The sequence below is a fragment of the Artemia franciscana genome, chromosome 17 (assembly GCF_032884065.1).
Source record: "Artemia franciscana chromosome 17, ASM3288406v1, whole genome shotgun sequence".
Classification (NCBI taxonomy): domain Eukaryota; kingdom Metazoa; phylum Arthropoda; class Branchiopoda; order Anostraca; family Artemiidae; genus Artemia; species Artemia franciscana.
In genome coordinates, this window is record NC_088879.1 from 22,283,616 (window position 1) to 22,308,212 (window position 24,597).

Here is a 24,597-nt window from a genome sequence, read left to right on the forward strand (position 1 = left end):
AAAAGTCGGTGGATTACGAGAAGTTTATATACAACTTTAGAAAAATTATTTGAAACTAAGGTCAGATGTCTCTGCTTAAAACCAAATTTTTCTTAAGTAGCTGATATTCAATCAATTTTCGGTAAAATTCTAGTTGAGTGACTTCTTGCTATCTCAGAACGCGGTTGAGTTAGGAAAATGAAACTTTCAGGGACAGGTCTACAGGCTAAAGTATGTCCCAGGAAGGTATTTTGAAGTACCTACCTCCACTCTTTCTCCCTCTAGAGGGCCCTGACGTTTGATGACCTTCAAAAATATGTGTGTTATAAAAGTGAAACCTTGCGAAATAGATGTTCTGCTTCAATGAAGTACAACAAAATTGTTTGCAGCTTCACAGCTTTACTCAATCCCAATTTATAAGGTTTTAAAGATATTCAAATACATTTCCTAAATCTTGAAAAAAAAACATTGATATGGCCCAGAATTCTACTCAAATAACAGGAATTGCGTTTTCAGAACTAAAGGCAGAGAAAAAGCAACTGGTAACTGAAAATTAAGGTAAAATGTTGTTTTGTCACAATTTCAATAGGTATAGACCTGTCATGTAGGTAAATTCCAGGGCTCTCCAGAGGGAGAAGAACAGGAGGGAGGTACTTCAAAATACCTTCCCGGGACATACTTTAGCCTGTAGACCCATCCCTGAAAGTTTCATTTTCCTAACTTAACCCCTTTCTAAGATAGCAAGAAGTAACTCAACTAAAGTAAAACAGTTCAAAATAGGGATGAAACCTTTTCATTGACAGTGAACAGATATAAAATTTAACTGGATATTTCGAACACACATACAGTGTTCATCATCAGCAGTAAAACTAAAAGACATGAATAAAACCAAACAAAATTTATAACTAATAAACTAATTACATATAGTTGTTGCTCTTATTTTTTTCAATGCAACAGCGGAAGCAAATCTCTTTGACCTTTTCGGTTCCGGTTCATTAGATTTATCTGACATATTACGTGGACAGAGGTCATAGCTTTTAGGTGAGGTGATATTTACTTTATTCGAACTCAGTAAATTATCATAAATTGAGTTCAATCCAAATTCACCTGTATCTGTTTATGGAATTATTCTTGAATAAAATTAAAAAAAAAATATTCAAGAATAATTCCACAAACAGAGATACAGGTGAATTTGGATTGAATGCAATTTATGATAATTTACTGAGTTCAAATAAAGTAAACATCACCTCACCTAAGAGCTATGACCTCTGTCCACGTAATATGTCAGATAAATCTAATGAACCGGAACCGAAAAGGTCAAAGAGACTGGCTTCCGCTGTTGCATTGAAAAAAAATACGAGCAATAAACTATATATAATTAGTTTATTAAGTATAAATTTTGTTTGGTTTTATTCATGTCTTTTAGTTTTACTGCTGATGATGAACACTGTATATGTGTTCGAAATATCCAGTTAAATTTTATATCTGTTCACTGTCAATAAAAAGATGTCATCCCTATATTGAACTGTTTTACTTTCGTCATGGAAAGGCAGTGTGGTCTTCGAAGGTATCTAAGTAACTCAACTAGAATTTTACCTAATTTTCTTGCATTTAAAAAAAAAACACATATATGCTTTTTTGCCTACGAGCTTTTGTATATAGTCTTATGTTTTATTGCTCTGACTTAAAAATAGAACCTTCAATTTTGTAACAAAATTAGAAGAAAATATCGTTTGGGAGGTAAATTTTTCTTAAACTCAAATGCACATCGGAAATAAGTAATAATAAAAGTATATTATCACCCCATGTACATGGCAAAAACGGAGCAACAAGTATAGGGTAAAAAAAAGAAAGAAAAACGATAATCAGACGGACAGAAATTACGCACAATTATTAATAACTTCCGCCAACTTTCAAGCACTCACTCAACACGGGTAAAATACTTTGAGAATTTACAACTTACGACATTTAGCAATTACAACGACACTTGACATAAGACAAGCCGATGAAGAATCGACAATTCTAGAGCACCGCTAAGCAAATTACTTTAAAGATCATCCATTATTTGACAAATCTCCAAACACCGTACCGTCGGGAAAGGTTTGTTTTACGAAGTGTCTTTTTTACAGAACATTTCCTTTGCTGCTGCTACTGTTGCGCTTACACACTGGGTGGTAAACGTTCAACTGACGGAAGATCAATCGACCAGAGAAATGACATAACAATCAATTTTTATTAGCAGTTAACGTTAATCAATGATTTAGAAATCAGAAAAATCCTTTTATTGTGGCTGGGATACCAAAAAAAAAAAAAAAAAAATATGTCAAATTTAATAATTATTAATCTTCATTGCAATTAGTTCCTTTGTAATTTAAATGAAGACAAGGCATTTATCTAAAGATACAGGAGGCGCCCAAAGCAAGCTGGAATCAATTCGCTACCTCCTGTGTAGCAAAAACCGGCTTTGCCTTTTCAATTGAAGTAATTCTTGAGGTAAGTTGGATTTTTGAAACCAGTAGCCTGTTGCGCAGGTGCAAGTTAAAAATTAGTTACTCCGTATTTCTCCGTTGAACCAAGCCTTTATGTAAGTTCATTGAAGATATTTAAAAAAAAAATGTCAAATCCCCCCCTTAACATTGAAAAATACATTGCATGTCCCCTCCCTATTTTGCATGAATATATTAAATGTACAGGCATTGTAGGGGGAGCAGTTAATAGTCCAGGACTTCTAGGGTTTGACCCGGACAAAATTGCAATATAAACGAAAATGGTACCAAAATGATCAGAAAAAAATTCTGTACACTACCTCATCAAAAGTCGTCTGCGGTAAAAAAGAAAGAAAAAAAAAGTTTGTATATGCATTCATTAACTTCAATAGGCCACCATTTCGGCGTGGGCTTTAAAATAAATGACCGTTTATTTTGCCGTTCATTTATTGTAGTGACAATAGACGGCTGCATTGCTTTTGTCGGCACTTGTTTTATCGAATTTTTTTTTTACTGTCCAATGTTTAAGTCTTAATACTACCCTATACGCTTCTTAGAAACACTTGGTAAAAAACACTAAGCGCGCTTCAGGCCTTGCGAGTCATAATAGAGGCACTGAGAAAGTACTCTCGCAGGGGTACTGAGAACATACTCGGGTCTTTTATCAAGTGGCCCCTTTGCCATCACAAGAAGCAAGTAGGATTTTCAATAGTTCCTTGTTATGTAGCATACGCGCGAGGAATTGTATCGTAAACATGAGACAATGCCCGGTTTTCATGACCCCTGTACCAGACAATTAGCCTCAGCTCGGTGGGAAAAAACATTGCAGCTGTATTTCCATTAAATATTAAGTTCTTATTTTGGTTAGGCTATGTCAGATAAGGTTATTTAGGTTACGTATTTAGTGTATGCTATGCTTTACCCCCGCCCCCGAATCTGCAAGTATATAGCCCAAATTTCTTACTAAAATATTATATTTTCATTATACTTTTGTAAATATCATTATGATTAACCTAAATTCAATTCTTGAGTTTGTGCCATATAACAAAGAAGTGCCAGATTTTTCCTAGTTCTTCCTCGAAATAGTAAAATATGAGCTTTCTTGTGGATCTAATGGATATTCCAAATGGAAGGCCAAATACATAATGAAACCGGAAAATGAGATTGTAGCGGACCAACTTGGATTGTATCAGTGCAGGCGATTTCCGGTCCATAGAATCCGGTCCAAAACCAAGGCACTTGGTTTTGGAAGTGGCAACTGGAAGACCGATTTTATTTAGTTGTATGCATTAAGCACAAGTATCTAACCCTCCTCCCTTTTTTTGAAAGTGCTGTGCGATTCTTGCTTTTAACCCTTTTTCTGTGACCGAGATGAAAAAAGTTTCTTAGCCTAAAATACATATAAAAATATGTCACTTGGTAAATACCAAGTGCCATAAAAACCATTACCCGGCACATCTACCCACACAAATTGTTGACAAATCATTGCCAATGATGACCATTGTCTTAAAGCTCATTGGTACACCAAAACGTAAAACCTATCACTTATTATTGATATAATTGATGGTAACATAAATTTTGCTCTTGAATAACTAAGTTCAAATACCGATAACATGAACTCAGTAAAAGTTTAGCCCTTTGCCCTTCAAAATGATGTACAAAACAATTCTTCCTGACAATTCGCTTTCCATGACAGAGAGAAGAAAAAAAAATATCTAGCTCCAAATATGCATCAGAAATCCACAATTAAACACGCTAGTAGGCTGAAAGTTTCACATAGTCAAACATAGTTGTAGTGTTAAAGGCTATTACAGCTTTAAAGTATATCAGTTCTCTTTTCCCTTTGACTCAAAACTGTCTAACATTGTATTTAAACACGCCCCTTACATCAGAATGAGAATTATGACCATGTTCAATGTGTGAGTTATGGAACCCATGCTTAAGGCATCTTTATATACAAGTTAAACATTTGTGTGAAGAGTGAAGAAAATCAAAATTTTTAAAAAGCACACTTTTTTCAAATGAAAATTAAGTAGGCCTACACCATTAAACTAAAAACGAATATGAATTATCCCGTATTCTACGAGGTGATCGTCCACTTACATTCAGGTAACATTTGACTAATACTTTTCATAAAGCCTTTTAGTGTACAACTATATAGCCGTTGTGAAATTGGAATTCTTAAACTTATCGACTGCCTTTCAAGACGATTTACCCAAAGATTTTAACATATATATATATATATATATATATATATATATATATATATATATATATATATATATAATATATATATATATATATATATATATATATATATATATATATATATATATATATATATATATATATATATATATATATATATATATATATATATATATATATATATATATATATATATATATAACTAGTGTGCTATGCAATACTCCGAAGGGACAGCCTGATACTCTATAGATTATACCCTAAACCTCATTTACATGAGTCAAACAGGCACATAATTTGATAAACCGGCTTACCTAGCAACCAGAGCCGGTCATGTACCTTCCCTAGCAACCAGATTTGCTATGCTAAAGAAGGTACATCTCTTTTGCACGCTTCCATGAGAACTTCATTTGCATGCATACAAGAGGCCCTAGCAACCAGATTACATAGAAGACTTGATTTTAAATATATACTATATTTGAAAAAAAAGAATTTAGAGAGAGGACAGTTTGAATATATCTTTTTCATCAAGTTTTATTTAACATGACATACTAGAAAAAGTGAGTGGTTTGTTTATACTATTAGAAATTGATAGTGGGGCTGGTAGCAGCAATTATACAAGGACAAGAGTACCAAACGTAGCAATAGAAATCACAAGAGGATCTCGACTAAGCCTTGAATGGGATGAGATGTATGCAAGAATGTGATATCATTGAGTAAATTTAATTTGGAGGAGTTGATACGTTTTGCAGCAAAACTTAATATAATGCATATAAATAGACTTCAAGCTTCTTTAAATGCAATAATGAAATATATTGAGGACAATAACTTGAATAAATATGTGAAAAATGAGAAAAATGGTAGTAATTATGAAATAAAAATGCTTCTAACTCGAAAATGTTTTTCTTGTTAGATATTCTTAGTAGGTTACCACTAATATCTCTCTAGGGATATTACCAACTAAGAAAGAGTCTTTGAATTCATTAGCCAGTCTGTATTCAACTTTGAGAGTGTTAGGAATAAAAAATTAATGGGTTCATGAAACATAAAATCTTAAGGAATGTTGTGATTTTGGAAAAAGATTTGAATCCAAATGATCGTTTTCAAAATTTATCTGTGTAAAAAAATTATTTTCTCAAAGAAAGTTTGATAATATTATGAAAGATAAAACTCCAGCTTTGAATTATTGTATAATGCTTACGAGTAATGGGCCAAATGCGTTTACTCAATTTATTGACATACTAATCGAAGCAAAACAAAACGTGACTGCTGATTTACTTTGCACACTTCCTTAAAAATTCAACTATGATCTAAGACTCTATCCAAAAAATTCATCATGAGAACGATAAATAAATCGACCATTGAGAAGATCCTGTTCCAACAGACCCAGTTAATTTTAAGTGTTATGTCATTTTCCTGTTCAGATTACTCCACCCATTTCTCAAGAAAAGAACCCTCTCCTTATCGATCGTAAGTTAGTTTCATTTTAGCGGTGAGGGAGTCAACACTGAAAAGATGTTCCATACATGTCCACTGTATAAGTAAACACTGGGCAGCTTGTCATCATGTGAGAATTGTTCAATTGTTGATGAGAATGATAAAGTGTAGATTATACAGTCCGTGTCAATTGTATAGAGGATATGCAGTACAAAATAAGGACTTTAAAAACGGTCATGAAGAGATTTGTGACTCTCACACTAGAGAATTCCTATTTTTCAATTGTCACTATAATAAATGTGGTCAGTGAGAGAATGCATATCCCAGTATGATTGGAAAGAACCCTAAACGAGATTTTAGTTTATTTCTAAGAGACTAATATTGCCATTGTTTTAAATTGTTTTGGGAGGAAGAATCAGGTCCACGCTTCACTGTTGGAATAACAAGAGAATGTGGTTTCCATGTCATCGCTGGGAAGACAGTGGTTACTATGATTAGAAGTCTACTCATTTTTATTTGACTGCTACAGAGATTGATTCTTCATTTGAAAACACTATATTTAAAATTGCTTTCAATAAGTGAGTTAAACATGTGAATTAATTGACTTCACCAAGAGATAAAATATGATAAAGTTACATTGCAGTGCAGAAAATGTGACCCTGACTTAATGCACATCAAAACTAATATACAGTCAATTCAGATGATCAGTTGAAATTACTTGTTCTCGACAGCTACCTATACGAAGAAGAAGAAGTCTAAGGAGGACAAAAAGCAATTTTTATGTGTATTTAAATTTTATTAATAAATGAATTTACAAACATTTTAGAAAATTATATTCGTAGGGCACTGAAATCAGTGTTATACAGATATGAAAGAGTATTTTCCACTAGGAAGTTATTTAGGCGAAGGCTGTATACGTAAATGTTGAGAAATTCATTGTAATAATAGCCACGATATCAGAAAATGAAATAAAATAGTGCATGGAAACCACAGCCATTAGTCGCTAATTTCAGAACTTTTTTTCTAGTCTTAAATTTTAGTTTTTTCTCTGCTTTCAATAAAGATGTTGATGTACGGAGAATGCTTACGGTTGACCGAGAGGATAAGAAAAATTCTATATTCTTCGCTGATTGGCCCGTTGATGGACTGCTATAATTACTATAAGGCTACAGTTAATACTTTGAATTTTTGGAGGAAAATCTGAGAGTATATAATATGATTTGTATTTGGACACGTAAAGATCCATATTACATATGCTGATTATTTGATTTGTGTTCATGGTGCAAGGTCTAATTCAACAGGTCTAGTCACTGCTTTCGGGAGTGATTCCCTAATTAGTTCAAAATTGATTCAATGAGATTAATGCATTTATAACAGCTAATGGCTCGGCAAAGGAGCAATCTAAACGTACACCCCCCTTTCGCACAGTACTCATATTTTTAATGTCAGAAAAGTCCAATACAATGATACCAAAAGTTTTTGAAAACATTGTATCAGCTATACCATTTTCAAATAGTTGTGAATCTCGATCTAGGGAAGGAATTGTCAACTCATACAGTGTCCTATAGGATTTATAAAATGATAAACTGTAGACCAGGATTCCATTTACTTTACATGCAAAAGAGGAAAGTCCAAACATTTCAAAATTGTGGGGGGAACTTTTCACGATCCTATGGCACTAGCACTTTTTACAAATGCAAATGCCAGTTTTAAAGGAATTTCATCATTGATAAATGAAGAGTTGGTGAATGTAGATGAACCCGTGGCAATATGTCGCTGATTGGTAATTGTATGAGGAATAAGTAGTTTGATATTATTTAGACTAGCTGTACCGTTTCCCATAGCCAAAGAACAGAACTCATAACCTATTTTTTCGTATGAAGTATTACCGAGGTGAGAGAGACTGTTACATAAGGTGCGGTAGCAAATACCTTTTGCAAGATGAAATTGAACAAAGCGAACGTTAACTTTATGTTCACCTTAATGTTCGATGGTAGCCATTTGGGTATATTAAATATCTCGTGATTTATTTTCCCAACTAAACGTAATTCACTAGTTATCATCTTTCTAAGTGCGTTTGTAGTGTCTTATATTCGCTGTTAGTAGTGCTCACCAACGTTCTATTTATAAAGAACCTGATTTGTCGAAAGAAATTATGTGATACACAATTTTCATATGATGTTCAATCAGTGAGACTTGGCCTTTTATTGTCAGGTTTCTTGACTACCACATGTAAACCTATAAATACGGCAGCTAAATCTAGGAAATAATCTTCCTTGGAATAAATTTGAAACTGAATGTTTCCAGAGAGCGGCTGTTGGGTGTTAAATTGTTCATAGAAACCCCGTCTTAAATTCATATCATTGTCTGCATTGAAAATATTTAAATATGATGTGATTAGTTGATGGGATTCTTAGTGTGGTAGATAAATTATTTTAGTCTAGGAAAAAAAATTCTTTTTTGGTGTAACAATTTTCTTCATTGGTTTCTTCTTTTTCGACATGAGTGATGTCTTTCGTTTCTGAACTGAGTAGAGACTTATTAATGACGAAGTGTTTCTCAACTTTTTTAAACCTTTTCCATAATGTCCAAATTTGAAGCTCTCCCGAAGGGATCGTGCACCAGATCTGAGATTTTCTGAAACACTTTTGTGAAAATCCTTGCCAGAGCCCAAATCGTGTAGTGTAGAGGATGCTTAATCCCCAACAGCCGGTGCAATATATTTTTTTTTTAGCAAAGGTTAGTGTAGAGCGAAATAGCTTAGCAAACGAACTGCCAAGACTATAGTCCGAAATTGAGGAAATAACTTTGTAATAGTCCATTCCATGACCCATTTGTCTTGGACAAAGAGCAGCAATATATTGATCGATATCACGACAAACTAATGCAATTTTGCAATTAATTACTTTAAAGTTCGGTTTGATTAGGTTAGGTTAGCGTAGTCGGCCGCGCCAAACTAACCTAGACGAGCCTAACTTGAAAATAGTTAACTTAATATAAACTAACCTCACGTAAATGTGTCCGTTGTGTGTTTGTGTCCGATTCTGTGTGTTTTTAGGTATTTTCTATCTTTCTTTATGTCTCAGCGTCCGAGTGGTTGTTTGCTTATCTCTCTCCTTCTCTCTCTGTCTATGCAAGTGCTTGTTTGTGCTTCTTAGCATGTGTTTGCTCGTCTCTGTGTCTGTCTATGTATGTCTGATTTTGTTTGTTGACATGTGTTTTCTACTCTCCCTTTCGTTCTCTCTCTCTCTCCCCCTCTTTGCCTGTTTGTCTGAGTGGTTGTTTGCTTCTCTCTCTCTTTCTCTTTCTCTCTCTGTCTATCTCCCCTTCTCTCTCTGCATGTGTGTCTGAGGGGCTGTTAGCTTGCCTCTTTCTCTCTGTTCCTATGTGCCTGATCGGGTGTCTATTTTTGTGTGTCTTGCTCTGTGCGTTTGTAGGTGCTTTTGTCTCTCCCTTTGTGCCTATTTGTCTGAGCAGGTTATTGCTTGTCCCCGTGTCAGTCCTTGTGAGTTTGTGCGTCTGAATTTATGTGTAGGTATATGTTTTTGTCCTTTTATCTCTCTCTGTGCCCTTATGTCCGAGTGAATGATTGCTTGTCCCTCGTACCTGTTTTTGTATGTCTGTGAGTCCGAATCTGTGTGTTTGTATGTGTTTTGTCACTCTCTTCCTCTTTCTCTTACTCTTTCTTGTTTCCCTCTCTACCTGGGCGTCTGAGCGGTTGTTTTCTTGTCTCTCTCACTGTGTCTGAGTGGCTGTTTACTAGTCTGCGTATCTGTCTTTTTCTGTGTTTTTATGTCTGAATGTGTTCGTATGTGTTTTTTCTCTTTCTCACTATGCCTATGTGTCAGAGTGGGAGTCTGCTTCTCTTTCTCTTTCTCTCTCCCTCTCTCTCTAATCGAGTGTTTTCTTGTTTTTGTGTCTTTCTTTTGTATGTTTGTGTGTCTGACTCTGTTTGTTTGTAAGCATTGTTGCCTCTGTCTCTCTCTCTTTCTCTGCATCTGTGTGTGTGCCTTTTTCTCTCTCTCTATGCCCCCATGTCTGAACGGGTGATTCCTTGTCCTCATGTTTGTGTGTCTGACTCTGTATCTTTGTAGCTGTTTTTTTTTTCTCTCTCTCTCTCTCTCTCTTCTCTCTCTCTCTCTCTCTCTCTCTCCCTCCCTCTCTCTCTCTCTCTCTCTCTCTCTCTCTTTCCTCTCGTGTTTGCTTGTCCCTGTGTCTCTCTTTGCGTGTTTGTATCTAAGCGGGTGTTTCCTTGTCCCTGTGTCTCTCTTTGTGTGTTTGTGCGTCTGAATCTCTGTATTTATTCGTGTTTTTGTCTCACTCTCTGTGTCTGTGTGTCTGAGTGATTTTTTGCTTGTCTTTCTCTTTCTCTATATCTGTGCAAGTTGGTGTTTCTGAGCAGGCGTTTGCCTCTGTGTCGGTGATTATGTGTTTATATGTCAGATTCTGTGTATTTGTATGTTTTTTACTCTCTCTCTCTCTCTCTCTCTCTCTCTCTCTCTGCCCCTGTCTTTCAGTGGCTGTTTGCTTCTCTCTCTCTCTCTATTTCTCTCTTTCTTCTCTCTTCTCTCTCTCTCTATTTGCCTGTGTGTCTGAGTTGCTGTTAGCTTGCCTCTTTCAATCTGTGGCTATATTTGTGAGTGGGTGTTTCTTTGTTCCCATGTCTGTCTTTGTGTGTCTGACTATGTGTGTTGGTAGGAGTATTTTGTCTTTCTCTCTGTGCCAGTGTGTTTGAACAGGTGTTAACTTGACCCCATGTCTGTCCTTGTGAGTTTATGCGTATGAATTTATGTGTTTGTATGTGTTATTGTCTCTCTCTCTTTCTGTGCCTGTATGTCTGAACGGATGATTGCTTCTCCATAGTGTCTGTCTTTGTATGTTTGTGTGTCTGATCCTTTGTGTTTGTATGTGTTTTTATGTCTCTCTCTCTTTCTGGTTCTCTCTGTCTTTCTCACTGTACTTATGCATCTGAGCGGCAGTTTGCTTCTCTCTATCTCTCTCTTTTTATTTCTCTCTCTGTGTCTGTATTTTTTGTGTTTGTGTGTCTGACTGTGTGTTTTCAGGTGTTTTTCTCTCTCTCTTTCTCTCTCTGTGCGTGTGGGTCTGCGTGTCCAAGTGGCTATTCGTTTATCTTTCTTTTTCTGTACCTGTATTTCTGAGAAGATGTTTGCTTGTCCCTCTCTCTATACATGGCTGTGTGTCTGACTGGTTTCCCCCCTCTCTCTCCCTCTCTTTCTGTGTTTGTCTGTCTTACTAGAGTTTACTTGCTTCTTTGTCTATATTTTTGTGTTTGTATGTCTGACTCTATGTGTTTCTATATGTTTTCTCTCTCTCTGTCTCTGTACCTGTATATCTGAGCGGCTGTTCGCTTGTATCTCTCTCTCTGTACCTTTGTATCTGAGTGGAATATTTGCTTGTCTCTGTGTCTGTCTTTGTGGGTGTGACTGCGTGTTTATATGTGTTTCTCTCTCTCTATCTTTTTCTCTGTGCCTTTCCGTCTGAGTGGATGTTTGCTGGTATTAAAATGTGAAAATTAAAACTAAATTGCATTTTAAAAAACTTTTTAAAACATCCCTAGCATCCTTACTTCAACAAATTGAGGATGAACTAGGTTGAACTTTGGTTAAGTAAGAATGCTCGGGCTGTTTTAAAAAGTTTTAAAAAAACAATTTGGTTTTAATTTTTACATTTTAATGTAAGTTTTCATGTACACATATATATATATTTTCTGGTGTTGTGCTGAAGACGGCCCTTACACGTAGGGCTGATATATCCACTGAATTGAATTCCACTTGGAACCGTCTTGGAAAAATGTCCGTGTTGTTTCTAAGTTGTGTTTATTTAACTTGTGCTGCATATATCTATGTAATTTGCATGGATTTCATAATCTACACTTTTCATCATACTCGTCAACAATTGTGCAGTTCTATATATGCATAGTGGACATGCATAGAATATTTTTTCAGTGGTGACTTTTTCACTGCTACCTGACGATTGATAAAGAGAGCTTTCTATTTGTAGAGAAAAACGAAAAGTAATCGCGTGACATCATATCTCAATTAACTGAATCTGTTTGAACAGGATCTTCCAAATTGTCGATTTATTTACTGTTCTCGTGAAAAAATCATTCGGATAAAGTCTAGAATCATCATTGAATTCCTAAAATAGTGTTCAAAAGCAAATCCATAATAACACTTCGTTTTGTACCTATTTGTTTGTCAATAAATTGAGTAAATACGTTTGGCCCACGACTCGTAAGCATCATAAAACAATTCAAAGTTGAAGATTCATCTTTCATAATATCATCCAGTATTCTTTGAGAAAATGTTTTTTTTTTTTACAAATAACTTTTGATAACGATCATTTAGATTAAGAATTTTTTCCGAAATCACCAAATCCCGCATGATTTTACGTTTCATAAATCCATCCATTTTTTATTCTTAACGCTCTCACAGCTGACCACATACTAACTAACTAACGAATCTAAAGATTTTTCCTTCTTCGGCCATATCTCCAGAGAGAAAGAGAGAGAGAGAGAGAAAGAGAGAAAGAGAGAGAGAGAGAGAAAGAGAGAGAGAGAGAGAGAGAGTGAATCGGTAATCTACTAAAATTATTTAACGAAAAAAATTTTTGCCTTTGAAACATTTTTGTTTCATTATTACAAAAGTAAATTACTCATTTTTTACATTCTGATTCAAGTTACTGTCCTCAATACATTTCATTATTGCATTTAAAACAGCTTCAAGTCTAAGTATATGCATTATGTAAAGTTTTGCTGTAAAACATAACTGCTCATCCAATTTGAATTTACTCAGTTATATTACATATCTTGCATACATCTCATCCTTTTCAAGGCATAGCCGAGATCCCTCTTATGATTTCTACTCCTACGTTTGGTACTCTTGTCTTTTTATCATTGCTGCTCCCAGCTCAGCTATTAACTTCTAATAGTTGAAACAAACCACTCATTTTTACTGGTATGTCTTGTCAAATAAAAACTTGATGAATAACATGTATTCAAACTGTTATCTCTCTGAATTCTACTTTCTTACTAGCATAATATACATTGAAAATCCAGCCTTATATTAGATCTGGTTGCTACGGCTGGCTGCTAGGGCCTTATGCACATATGCAAATGAAGGTCTTGTAGAAGTATTCAAAAGAGATGTACCCTCTGTAGTATTGACAATCTGGTTAATAGGGAAGGTCCATGACCAGATCTGGTTGCTATGTAAACCAGTTATGCAAATTGTGTGCCTATTAGACTTACGTAAGAGAGATTTAGGATATAATCTTTATAGCATCAGGCTGTCACTTTGAGAGTATTGCATAGAAAACTACTTATATAAAAGAGATCCTCAACAATTTCTTACCTGTGCCTAATCCCACTACGACACCCAAACTTTCTAGTTTTCTCACATCACAGAGTCCACTCATTAGACTGCAGTTTGAGTTCGGACAGTGAGAAACTTTTGTCTGGGTTTCCGTAATTCGGCTCATCTCCCTTTCACTGAGGTATATACCGTGCGCGAGCGTGGTCTGAAATTAATAAGTTAAAATTTATAAACAGCAGATTTAGCGATTGACGCAAGGCTTTGAGAAACCAATCGGACTAACGAATTCAGCGGTTGTAGCAAGTCATTTAATCAGTTCTGGAATTACGAATAAATGAATAAATGAAACTTATGAATAAATGAAAGCAAAAATAAATGAGGGCAACAATAACTTTTTTGTCAATTGTAATGGTCGCTCTCAATTGAGTGCCATAAGTTGACATTTTTGGTGCAACTTTTGACAGCACCCAATGAAAACTCTCTCTCTCTTCATCCTATACAACTTTTAAAACTTGGATTCAATTTTTCCTTGAAGAACATTATTCACCCAGTTATGGTCTAGTATCGGTTTAGATTTGATAGATTATAGATTTAGACATGATTTGGATTTAGTATAGAAAATCTTCTGTATCTCCTCTTGCCGTCTTAGGGGTTAATTTTCAAAAACATGCTTCCAGTTTTGCCTTTGAAATTTTCAACCGAATAACCAGAGTAGTATATATTAGCGAAACAGAATCAGTTGAAGCTTGATTTTGGGCCAACGCCATCATAAACATATTTAAGGGCTGCATTTTGATTTTTTGAATATTTTGCGATTTTTACCAGAGTATACTTCTACATATTTCCCTTATTTCCACCACAGTTTTCCAGAAAACGTCGAATGTGGACGCATACTAAGCATCTGCACGAAGCTGCCCCTTGTTTGGCATCTTCAAATAGAATGTTAGAGAATTTCTAACTAATATTTGAGTTTTCTATGCTTTTTCCAGTTTCCCCAGGAGCAACAGACTCTAGATTTGGTTTGAATGTTTATTTGAGTTGGTGAAATCATGGGCTATTTCCCTACTTAATATCCCTTATTTCCCTTGTTCTCTCCTAGTCATGAAGCCTCGCGAGAGAGACTATTTTGATGCTTTTTCATGATTTGAATTAACTGTTAGTAAAACAAAACAGAAATGAAATAACTCAGGACCTAGAATGGTTCAAGGGATCAAGTTGTAACTTCAAGATAACGTGTGGGTTTGTAGCGAGGGGGGCTGGCATTTACAAGTGGACCTCAAATTTTGACCTGGGAAGGAGAGAGATATATCAGGCTTTAACAAGTGGACCTCAAATTTTGACATGGGAAGGATAGAGATATATCATACGACTCTCTGTGCATCCAAGTTAATATTCTGTAAGGGATAGGCAGGGTATAAAAGGTTGGAGCTGTGCGTTGTTTTCTTCCGCCCCTATTCCCGAAAGGGAAACCATGCTTGCGGGACCTCAAAGTGGTGTCAAGGTGGAACTTTCAAGATTTTGCCTAATCAGAGCTGGGACTGCAAATGACGCTGTAGGGCCACTTTGAGGAGTGGTGCTCCTCGACGAAAATCGATGTGAAGGGGTCGAAAGGCTTATACATTATAAGCTCCAATGAGATGTAAATAGTAAGGTAAAGGGATGTGGTATCCAAAACTTATTGCTCGACTTTCAATCTCTATCTTGTCGGTAAATTGTTCAAAGAACAATGCTTCAATTAGTGACCTCTCGTCAAAATTTGAAAAGTTAACATTTCAAATGATTAGGTTGTCTGTAGGAATACATTACACCTTGACAGAATAAAAGTACAAGAGACTGAATTTTGTACAAGAGACAAAGTACAAAGAGACAGAGACAAAAGTACAAGAGACCGAAGAAATTTTCTTACGCAGGGAGAATTTTCCGAGGGGTAACCGTCTAGGAAGGGAATAATCCGGGGCGGGGGGGGGGGGGCATTAACCAGAAACTGTAAATATACAAACAACTTAAAAAAAATTAAAGGTTCAAAAGTTGTTCTCTTTGGTTTGCGGGCCATATAAAAATATGTGAGAGGATGGGGCCTCTTCCTCCCACATATTTTTTAGGTAGCCGCATACTAGGATTATGTAGATAACTAAATTAAAAAGAAATTTTTGGTAATTTGAAGTAAACATCACCAGGGTCTTAACCTAACCTAAATAGAAAAAGACCAACGATAAGGACCGCAAGAAACGTCCACACAATACACAGTAAAAACACATATAAGTTTAAATTTAAGAATTATCAGTTTTTTTTATACGTGCAGTATATAAAAGCTTATGCCAGAATACATTTTCTTTGAAGCAATGCATGCGGTCTTATTTGCGGATTCGTTTTGGGTGTCCTCGTGTTATGTGGGAGGGGTCAATCTCCAGGAGCTCATTTTCTTAATTGGTAGAGAGGAGTTTGTGCGCCTGGATCATGTCCCCACGTTTCCGCCTGTAGTCTAAAGAGGGGAGGTTGAGTTCCCTCAGCCGTTCACTGTAGGGCTTGTTTTCCATACCGGCAATCATCTTGGTGGCCCTTTGTTGGATTTACTCAAGAACTACCTTGTCCTTTTTGAATCGAGGTGTGGTCAGGATGGTCCCCACCTCCAATTTCGGTCTTACTAGTCCTTTGTAGAGCTTGGTGATTACACATCTACTTCTACTGGTAATGCTGTGTTTAATGATGCCTAGGGTTCTGCTAACATTTGCTGAGATTTTCTGTGAGTGGGAGCTGAAATTCAACTGGGAATCTACAACAACTCCAAGGTCTCTCTCCTCCTGAACATGCTCCAGTATGAGGTGACTCCCAGGGTTTTGGGTCATAAGGTACTGTTGCTTGGGGCTGTTGTGTCCGAAGTGTATGACTTTGCGTTTTTCTGTGTTGAATTCCAGCAGCCATCTTTTGACCACGGAGCACATGTGGTTGAGATCAGTTTAGAGGGATTGGCGGGCAGAAGGGGTATTAGCAGGACCTATGAGTTTTGAATCGTCCGCATAAAGAGTGGTTTTGTACTGGTAATAAGGGCTAGGGCCCAGGACACTGCCCTAGAAACTACCATATTCCAAGTCTTCGTGATCCAAAAGGTTTACTAGTGAAAGATCTAAAGTTAAAATTGATTAAGCTTTCAGTAAGCTAACGAGAGTTGACACAAAAAACAATACCAAAAAAACAAGTTTAACAGTTTTTTCGCACAAATAATAACAAAAGACCAAATAAAAACAGCAATAATAGTCCAAACTAGTGCGCTGGTAGAACTAAGTTCATTTAGGTTATTCAGTTAGTACCCTGTATTATAAATGGCTACAAGAATGAAAAGGAAGACAGAACGAGGAAAAAATCGTACGAATAAAAGAGGCAATAGAAAAACATCCTTACCTTAGCAGTTAAAAGTCCTGCTTTATCATAGACATCAATGTAATCTTCAAAACCAGGGAAAAGTTCCTTAACCCACTGACACTCAGGTAATGTCTCGGAGCAATGAGTCTACAATGCAAGATGAAATTAGAGAAAAAACGTACATATGATATTTCGTTACATTAACTAATTATTATTACCCCGTCAATACTTCTTTGTAACGTTTTTGATTATCATTCGGAAGTGCCTATGGTTAGCACCGGAGGTGGGACGAGAATAAGCCACTGAGTAAACGGTTTTTCCTTTTGAGTAGGTAGGTAGGTAGGTAAGTTTTATTTTATCCACAATACAAACATAAATAAAAAAATGACAACACTAATAAATTGTTGCAGCAAAAAGAAAGTCCTAAGGACTTGTGCTGCAATTTCATATTATGATTTACATCTTATAAATAAATATCTAAACATAACATCTCATGATTAACCACCTAGCCTATCTTATATATAAAAAATAACAACACATACACATGAACAAAATACAACAAAATAATCATATTAAATATCATTTACCGGTATTCAGTCCCCACCCCACATCAATAAACTGCAAAAAAAAAGACATCAAAAACCTTCTGCCCTTCAAAACCTATTACTTAAATAAAACATTTTCAATTTATTTTTAAACCCATATAAAGTGACAGATTCCCTGATGCCAGCCGGCAAACTATTCCAAACAGAAGGCCCCAGATTCCGAACCACATATGATGATCGAACTGTTTTTCTTTGTTCATGGCTTAAAAGTTGTGAATTTCTTGTATCATAATTATGGTACTCCTGATTCATGGAAAAATAATCATGAAAATACTCAGGGCATATATGTTTCATGCTCTGGAACACAAAAATTGATGCCTGGTAGTCACGAATCTGACCAACATTTAAAACATTACACCGGGAAAAGCTAGCAGTAGTTTTGGATTCAACCTGCTCTTTTATGTCCGCAATCAATCGAATGCTTTTATTTTGCAAAATCTGGATCCTTTTATAATTAGAGAAGAAATTACTAGCCCAATGAACACAACCATAATCTATATAAGGATGAACAAGGGAAAAATAAATGATTTTTAAAATTTTGAACGGAAAAGTTTTTTTTACACGTCTCAAAATTCCTAGACCCCTAGCCATTTTAGCACCAATAACACTGCAATGCTTTTTCCAACTAACATTATTATCTAAATAAAACCCCAAATACCTAATTTCAAAAACTTGTTTAATGGGTAAATGTCCAAAAAAAATGTTATTATTATCATTAAGTAACCTACCTGTTCTACTAAATATAATGTAATTTGTTTTAGATGCATTAACTGCTAGGGAACTACCTATTGTAAAACTGCGCAAACGTTCAAGTGCCAAATTAGCCTTATGTGCAACCTGCACCAAACAACTACCAATTACTGTTATCGCAGTGTCGTCCGCGAAAGAGGTCAGCGCTTCAACTCCAACATGTGAAGCCAACGAATTAACATAAATAAGATAAAGTAGAGGTCCCAGCACGGAACCTTGAGGCACTCCACACTTAACACCGAACTCTCTGCTTGATATATCTGATAAAGCAACTTTGATAGTCCGGCCATGCAAATACGATGAAAACCACTTTACACAAGTACTACCTAACCCAAGCCCACTTAGTCTACTAAGAAGAGTATTAAAATCAACAGTGTCAAAAGCCTTACGGAAATCTACAAAAACAGTTAAAGGAATCATATTATTTTCAAATGCATTATCAACAAAACTTAAAAGATGGTGTACTGCATGACTAGTGGAATGTTTACTTCTGAAACCAAACTGTCCATTATACAAAATTTTCTTCGAATGACTATTTTTTTCATAATTACTTAAACAGGAAAAATAGAGACATGCCACCAATTCCTAAGCGATCCATGGCCTATGAAGGAAACAGGAAGGCACGAGTGCTATTTAAACATCAATTCTTAGAATAAACAGTTACAAGATCACTGAGGAAAACTCATGAAACTCCAAACATGTTTTTCATCAAACTATACGAAAGGAATTAAACACTAAAATAATTTCAAGAGAAACTCCAAAAAATTTTGTAGAGAGGATGCCTCCTCCTCAATATCCCACTCTTTACACCTAAGTTAGTTAGAACTTTTGTTCCAATTCTTTAAGAATTACTTCTGAAACACAGGAACAGATTTACTAGAATCAAAAGCTTTTTTAAAAGTATTAAATAACTGTAGTCTGAAGAGAAGGATATTGAGGAGGGGGTAGCCTACCTCATAGACGCAACACTTTCTGTGCGAAAATATGACAGTTCAAAATAGGAATGAAACCTGTTAATCGACAGTGAAACAAATATAAAATTTTAACTGAATATTTCGAATACATATACTGTGTCCATCATCGGTTTTACTGCTGACACTGTACATGTGTCCGAAATATTCAGTTAAAATTTTATATTTGTTTCACTGTCGATTGAAAGGTTTCATCCCTATTTTGAAATGTCATATTTTCGTCATGGAAAGGCAGTGTGGTCTTTGAAGTTATCTACTTTCTGCTCGTTTTAAGTTTTAATGTCTATTTTTACTTTCAGTTAAAGTTAACTTGTTGCTTTTTTTATTTAACAATAACAGACTGAAGTTCAGTTAAAACAATAAAAAGATAAACCTAAAACAAAAATAAAAAGGCACCTTCATGTTTTACCATTTTACTGTTGACAAATATATAAAGGAATTGGAATTTTATCAGAATGAACAAAGCGTGAATCTTTGAATAAAATCAGGTAGAGAGGGATGTTACCCAGTTGTGTCAGCTTTTGGCAGTTTTGGCTGCTCGGAACTGCTAGCATTGGCAGTAACACAAATGGACATCCCATCCCACCTAAATAAATTCTTACTGAAGCTCCTATGCTACGGTGGCGTTGAGGGTTGAGAAAAATTGTAATTTGTAAAGATACCTGAATCGAAACATCGTAAGTTTTTGCTATTCTCCCCAAATTTGTGAGAAGTTCCATGCTACAGGACGGTGCAAACCTGGGCGTTACTACTGGATTTACAAGAGGATTCTAAAAAAAGATAAGGAATGTAAATATATTATTAAAAATTATCACCAATCAACACTGAAAGTCTTGTGCAGAACATCGACGGACCTACAGAATAACTTGGGGTGGGAGTTCTTAGGAAAAGGGCAACCATAGATACTTTTTTCTTCTTAGATACAATACACACTGAAAATCACTGTTAAACACATCAGTCAAAAGCATAGCATGTAGGAGGGGGAAAACCCATCTTCTAAATTTCTTTGGCTTGTCAGTGGAAAGTGACAAACTGATATTTAAAATTGCAGCAGAAAGTCACGAATTTAATAAGGTTTAGAGAATTTTACAGCAACTCCACCAAATTTTCACACGTTCTCTATCAATTCTATACCTTTTACCAAAATTAAAGTGACAAAAACAAATTAAGAAAACCTAAAACGAGTACATATTATTGTGAACCAAGAAACATAACCTAAAATGAAATAGAACACCATATTATTGATCGAAGGAGCTTTACCCGAAGTTTCTACGATCACTTGTTCTATGTAGTAGGGCAAAAAAAAAAAAAAAAATGGCGCTTCGGTTGCTCACAAAATGTGACAAGTCGAAAATTGGTACAGTTTTCTTCCGGTTCGCAAAATATCTTTCACGTTTACCCCCGTGGACCCGCAGCTCTTATCTAGTTAGAAAATTCAGCATTTCTGACCTCATTACAGCTGTGGAAAAGCAAATTTGTCCTTATAATTCCCGTTTGACGAAGTTGAACCATCCTTGGTCGTCGGTACTGGCCCATTTGTTAAAATATATTTGTTTTGTGTTGTTTTTAAATGTTTGTTTTCGCGTAATGTAATGATGTTGATGCTCATAAAAAAAACTCATAAACTCTAGACTTAAGGGCTTATTTGAAATGGAATGATGTCCACTCCTCCCCAGACCCCTAAGAAAGGGCCAAATTTTCTAACTTTCTGTGACCATTCACGCAAATGTGGAAGATGGTCTTGGGAGGGGGGAATAGAAACTAATCTTCAACCTGATGAAGGGTCACTTGCATTAAGCTTGGATATAAGTTTGGCAGGATGATAACTTAATTCTTATCCTAAAAAATCTTTTTCTTATGACATAAAACATTAAATCCCAATCCCCTCATCATACCTTGTTTAGGCCTGTCCATGGTTGAAGAACAATCAGAAATTAAATAAAGTTTCATCAGCTGAAAGTTTTTATCAGCTGAAAGTAAGGAACAACATTAAAAATTTAAAAAAATTATACCTCTCATAAACGAAATTTATTTCGTTTTAAGTTTTAACTTTGTTCCTTACTTTCACTTAATTTTTTTTTAAATTATACATAAGAAATTCAAACAAAACTTTGAACAGCAAGGACTTAAAAAGAAATAAATCATTTTTTATGAATTTTGAAAATGAAATATGAAAATGGTGAAATGAATTTTATGAATTATTATGTATTTATCCTGAATCTCTTATGTCCAAAACCTAGAATAAAAGAAAATCAGAATCTTCCAAAATTACGGTAAAATTAATTTATTTCCCAAGATTAAAAAAAATATACGTACACATGTTTTCAGGCTATTTCCCGCTATTAAGAATAGGATATGGAAGCAGTAGAGATAGAAACATGAAAGACCCTTCAACGGGATATTTTGGGCTTTGAATTCATTCTCACAACCATTATTTATCTGTCCTAGATCAACAACTTTCCGAGATCTCAAAAGCCTCTAGGCGGGGTTTTGCCAAGATCTTCAGATTTATAAGGGGCCTTACTAAAAAACACCCTCCCTGCATAGATACTATTTTTTGTTTTATATAGGCCATATGAAATGTAGCTTTTTCATAACAGGACAATTCTCTCCTTAACTTGAAACCGCTTATATTTTCAGACACTTAAAAAATTAAAAAAATAGCAAAAAAAAGTTAAACTCGCATTCCAGTTGTCGTTCTGACGCTCTTTACTTCTATGCTCATTCAAATGAACACGTTAAAAATAAAATTTATTACCATAAGAAAATCTTATTACACTTGGTGAAATGGCATTTTTGTGAATACGATATTTTGGCTAACGTATGAAAAACGGTCCATACTTCAATGCTCTGTCTGGTTGCAAATAGGTTGTAAAGCATAAAGACAAAAATTTTGAAAAGTAATGAAAAAGTGCGTCAAATAAAGTAAGAGTACATAAAATAAAAACAGGAAAGTAATTACAAAAAAAAAAGACAAAATAACAGTCTACTTATGAAAATTTGGATAGGTCCTAGAGTTTGGTTTCATTGAGCATTGCCGCATGCGTTGAGCATCATTGAGTAATGTTTATATTTTTGAATTCGGTTATCGAGTACCGATATATTTGACGCCTTTGGACTAAAGTTGTAAAAAATAAAGCATTTTCAAAGTAGTTTGTTCGAGTTAAAGCATTGAAACAGAGATAAAGAAGAATCAAATTAAAATTTCAAACATTAGGCGTTATTTAGCAATACTGTGAGTGTTGGACATTATATATATATGTATAGTAAAGTAAGTAAAGGATACGGCATTAGACTTTACAGTCCCTACCAGCGGTGCTGATCTCCGTTTCTTGGCCCTTCAGCCAGGAAGTGCAATGGGGGGTTGGGGGCCAACCATCCTGTGCTTTCGCACACCCTTCCTGTTTACCTTCCCCAGATTTCTCCAGGTACCCATTTAAAGCTGGGTCGACTCTGGCTAAGCTTACAGAGTCACGCCACTGACTCCCGTCCCAAACTGAACAATTGGGTACACTGGGATTTGAACCCGCGTCCTTTCAGACAAAGGATCCCAAATCCAGCGCACCAACCGACTCGGCTAGGACGGCTTGTATATATATATATATATATATATATATATATATATATATATATATATATATATATATATATATATATATATATATATATGTGTGTGTGTGTGTGTGTGTAATTTTGATTGCTGGAAACCGAAGCATTTGATGCCTTCAGACTTAGTCACTATAAAAAATTAAACTCTATTAAAAAAAACTACCGGATCTATAGATCCAGCAGTCTAAAAAAAATATTAATAATAAATCACAAACAAACACAGATACGTTCTGAAGAAAATGCAAAATTGAACTTCTTGTTATAGGGGCTAAAACATTTGTTCAAGGGTATTCATAGTTTCATATTTCATAGTGTATACATAGTGTATTCATAGTGTAATATATATATATATATATATATATATATATATATATATATATATATATATATATATATATATATATATATATATAAATAAATACATATATATATATATATATATATATATATAAATATATATATATATATATATATATATATATATAAAACAAATAAATCACAAAATATATAACAAAAATAAATCACAAACAAACACAGATACATTCTGAGGAAAATGCAAAATTGAACTTCTTGTTATAGGGGCTAAAACATTTGTTCAAGGGTATTCATAGTTTCATATTTCATAGTGTATTGTCATCGAGATTACCCCTTTTTAGGGGAGTTTTCTCTCTTTTTCTAAAATTATGCGAGTTTTTTTTATATACAAATAACTTTTTAAATTAATCTTCAAACTCGAGAATTTTTATATTTGGAATCACCATATAAAGCTGATTCCTTGATGTAGCTTAACGTTATTAAATAAAAAAAAAACAAGTTTTTTCAACTAAAATTAAGGAGCAACATTAAAACTTAAAAGGAACGGACAGAAATTATTACGTATATGAGGGGCTTCACCCCTTAGTCATTACCTCGCTCTTTACGCAGAGGTTTGAGTTTTGTTCCAATTACTTAAGAATGACCTCTGAATTACAAAAGGTGGTTAATTAGAATAAATAGTTCTTCCTAAAATTCTAAGAAACTTTGGCGTAAAGAGCAAGGTATTGACTAAGGAGCAAACCCCCTTATATATGCAATAATTTCTGTTTGTTATAAGCTTTGATGTTGTTCCTTATTTTCAGTTGAAAAAACTTGATTTTTTATTAAATTTCTAATCTTTTTTAAATAATGCTGGGAAATCTGGTGCTCCCTTCACAAAATTTCCCTTCTCCCCTGAAAACTTCCTCCATGGAAAGATCCTCCCACGTAGTAAATCCCTCCACCTGACTCCCCCCCCCTCATAACCACCCTTGAAACCACCCTCATATGCATAATAATTTCTGTTCGTTTGTAAGTTTGGCGGAAAAATACCCCTCCTCATGGAAATATCCTTTGGAAAATTCAAACCTGGTGAAAACTTACCCGGACAATTACCCTTAACATGTCCAAGCGGAAATTAATGTCGGTAAAGAGAAAGCAAGACATGTAAAGAAATTTTGCACAAGAATTTTGGCATAAGAATTCTGATGAATTCCCCCAGTATAAAATTTCCCCTGGAAACTTACGACTCCTTGGTAAATTCTGCCAGTGCGAAATCTCCCCAGCAGAAAATCATCCTCTCCTCCCCACCAGAAAATTGCATGCATACTTCTCAATATCAAATATCATATATATAAGCAATACACAAATTTTATAAGTTAAAGACATTGCCCCAGGAGCTGTGGGAGACCATGTTATCTTCAAAGACATAGTTACTTGGCCTTTCAACCATGCTGAACAAAATAGCTATCTCAAAATTTTGATCGGATGATTTTGGGAAAAAATTGGCGTGGGAGGGGACCTAATTGGACTTCAATTTTTGATCACTTAAAAAGGGCACTAGAAC

The 24,597-nt window shown here is 35.0% G+C and overlaps 1 protein-coding gene across 5 annotated transcripts in view; it reads right to left on the reverse strand.

Moving 5' to 3' along the window:
- Nucleotides 1-24,597, reverse strand: part of LOC136038006 (guanine deaminase-like) — an 86,661-nt gene that overhangs the window by 4,482 nt on the left and 57,582 nt on the right. For all 5 annotated transcript variants that reach the window (XM_065720926.1, XM_065720925.1, XM_065720923.1 and 2 more), the window contains 3 exons: nt 19,790-19,897; nt 16,841-16,948; nt 13,481-13,646 (listed from right to left, as the gene is read on the reverse strand). In XM_065720926.1, the coding sequence (XP_065576998.1) occupies nt 13,481-13,646; nt 16,841-16,948; nt 19,790-19,897 (382 nt within the window). The remainder of the gene's footprint in view (nt 1-13,480; nt 13,647-16,840; nt 16,949-19,789; nt 19,898-24,597) is intronic.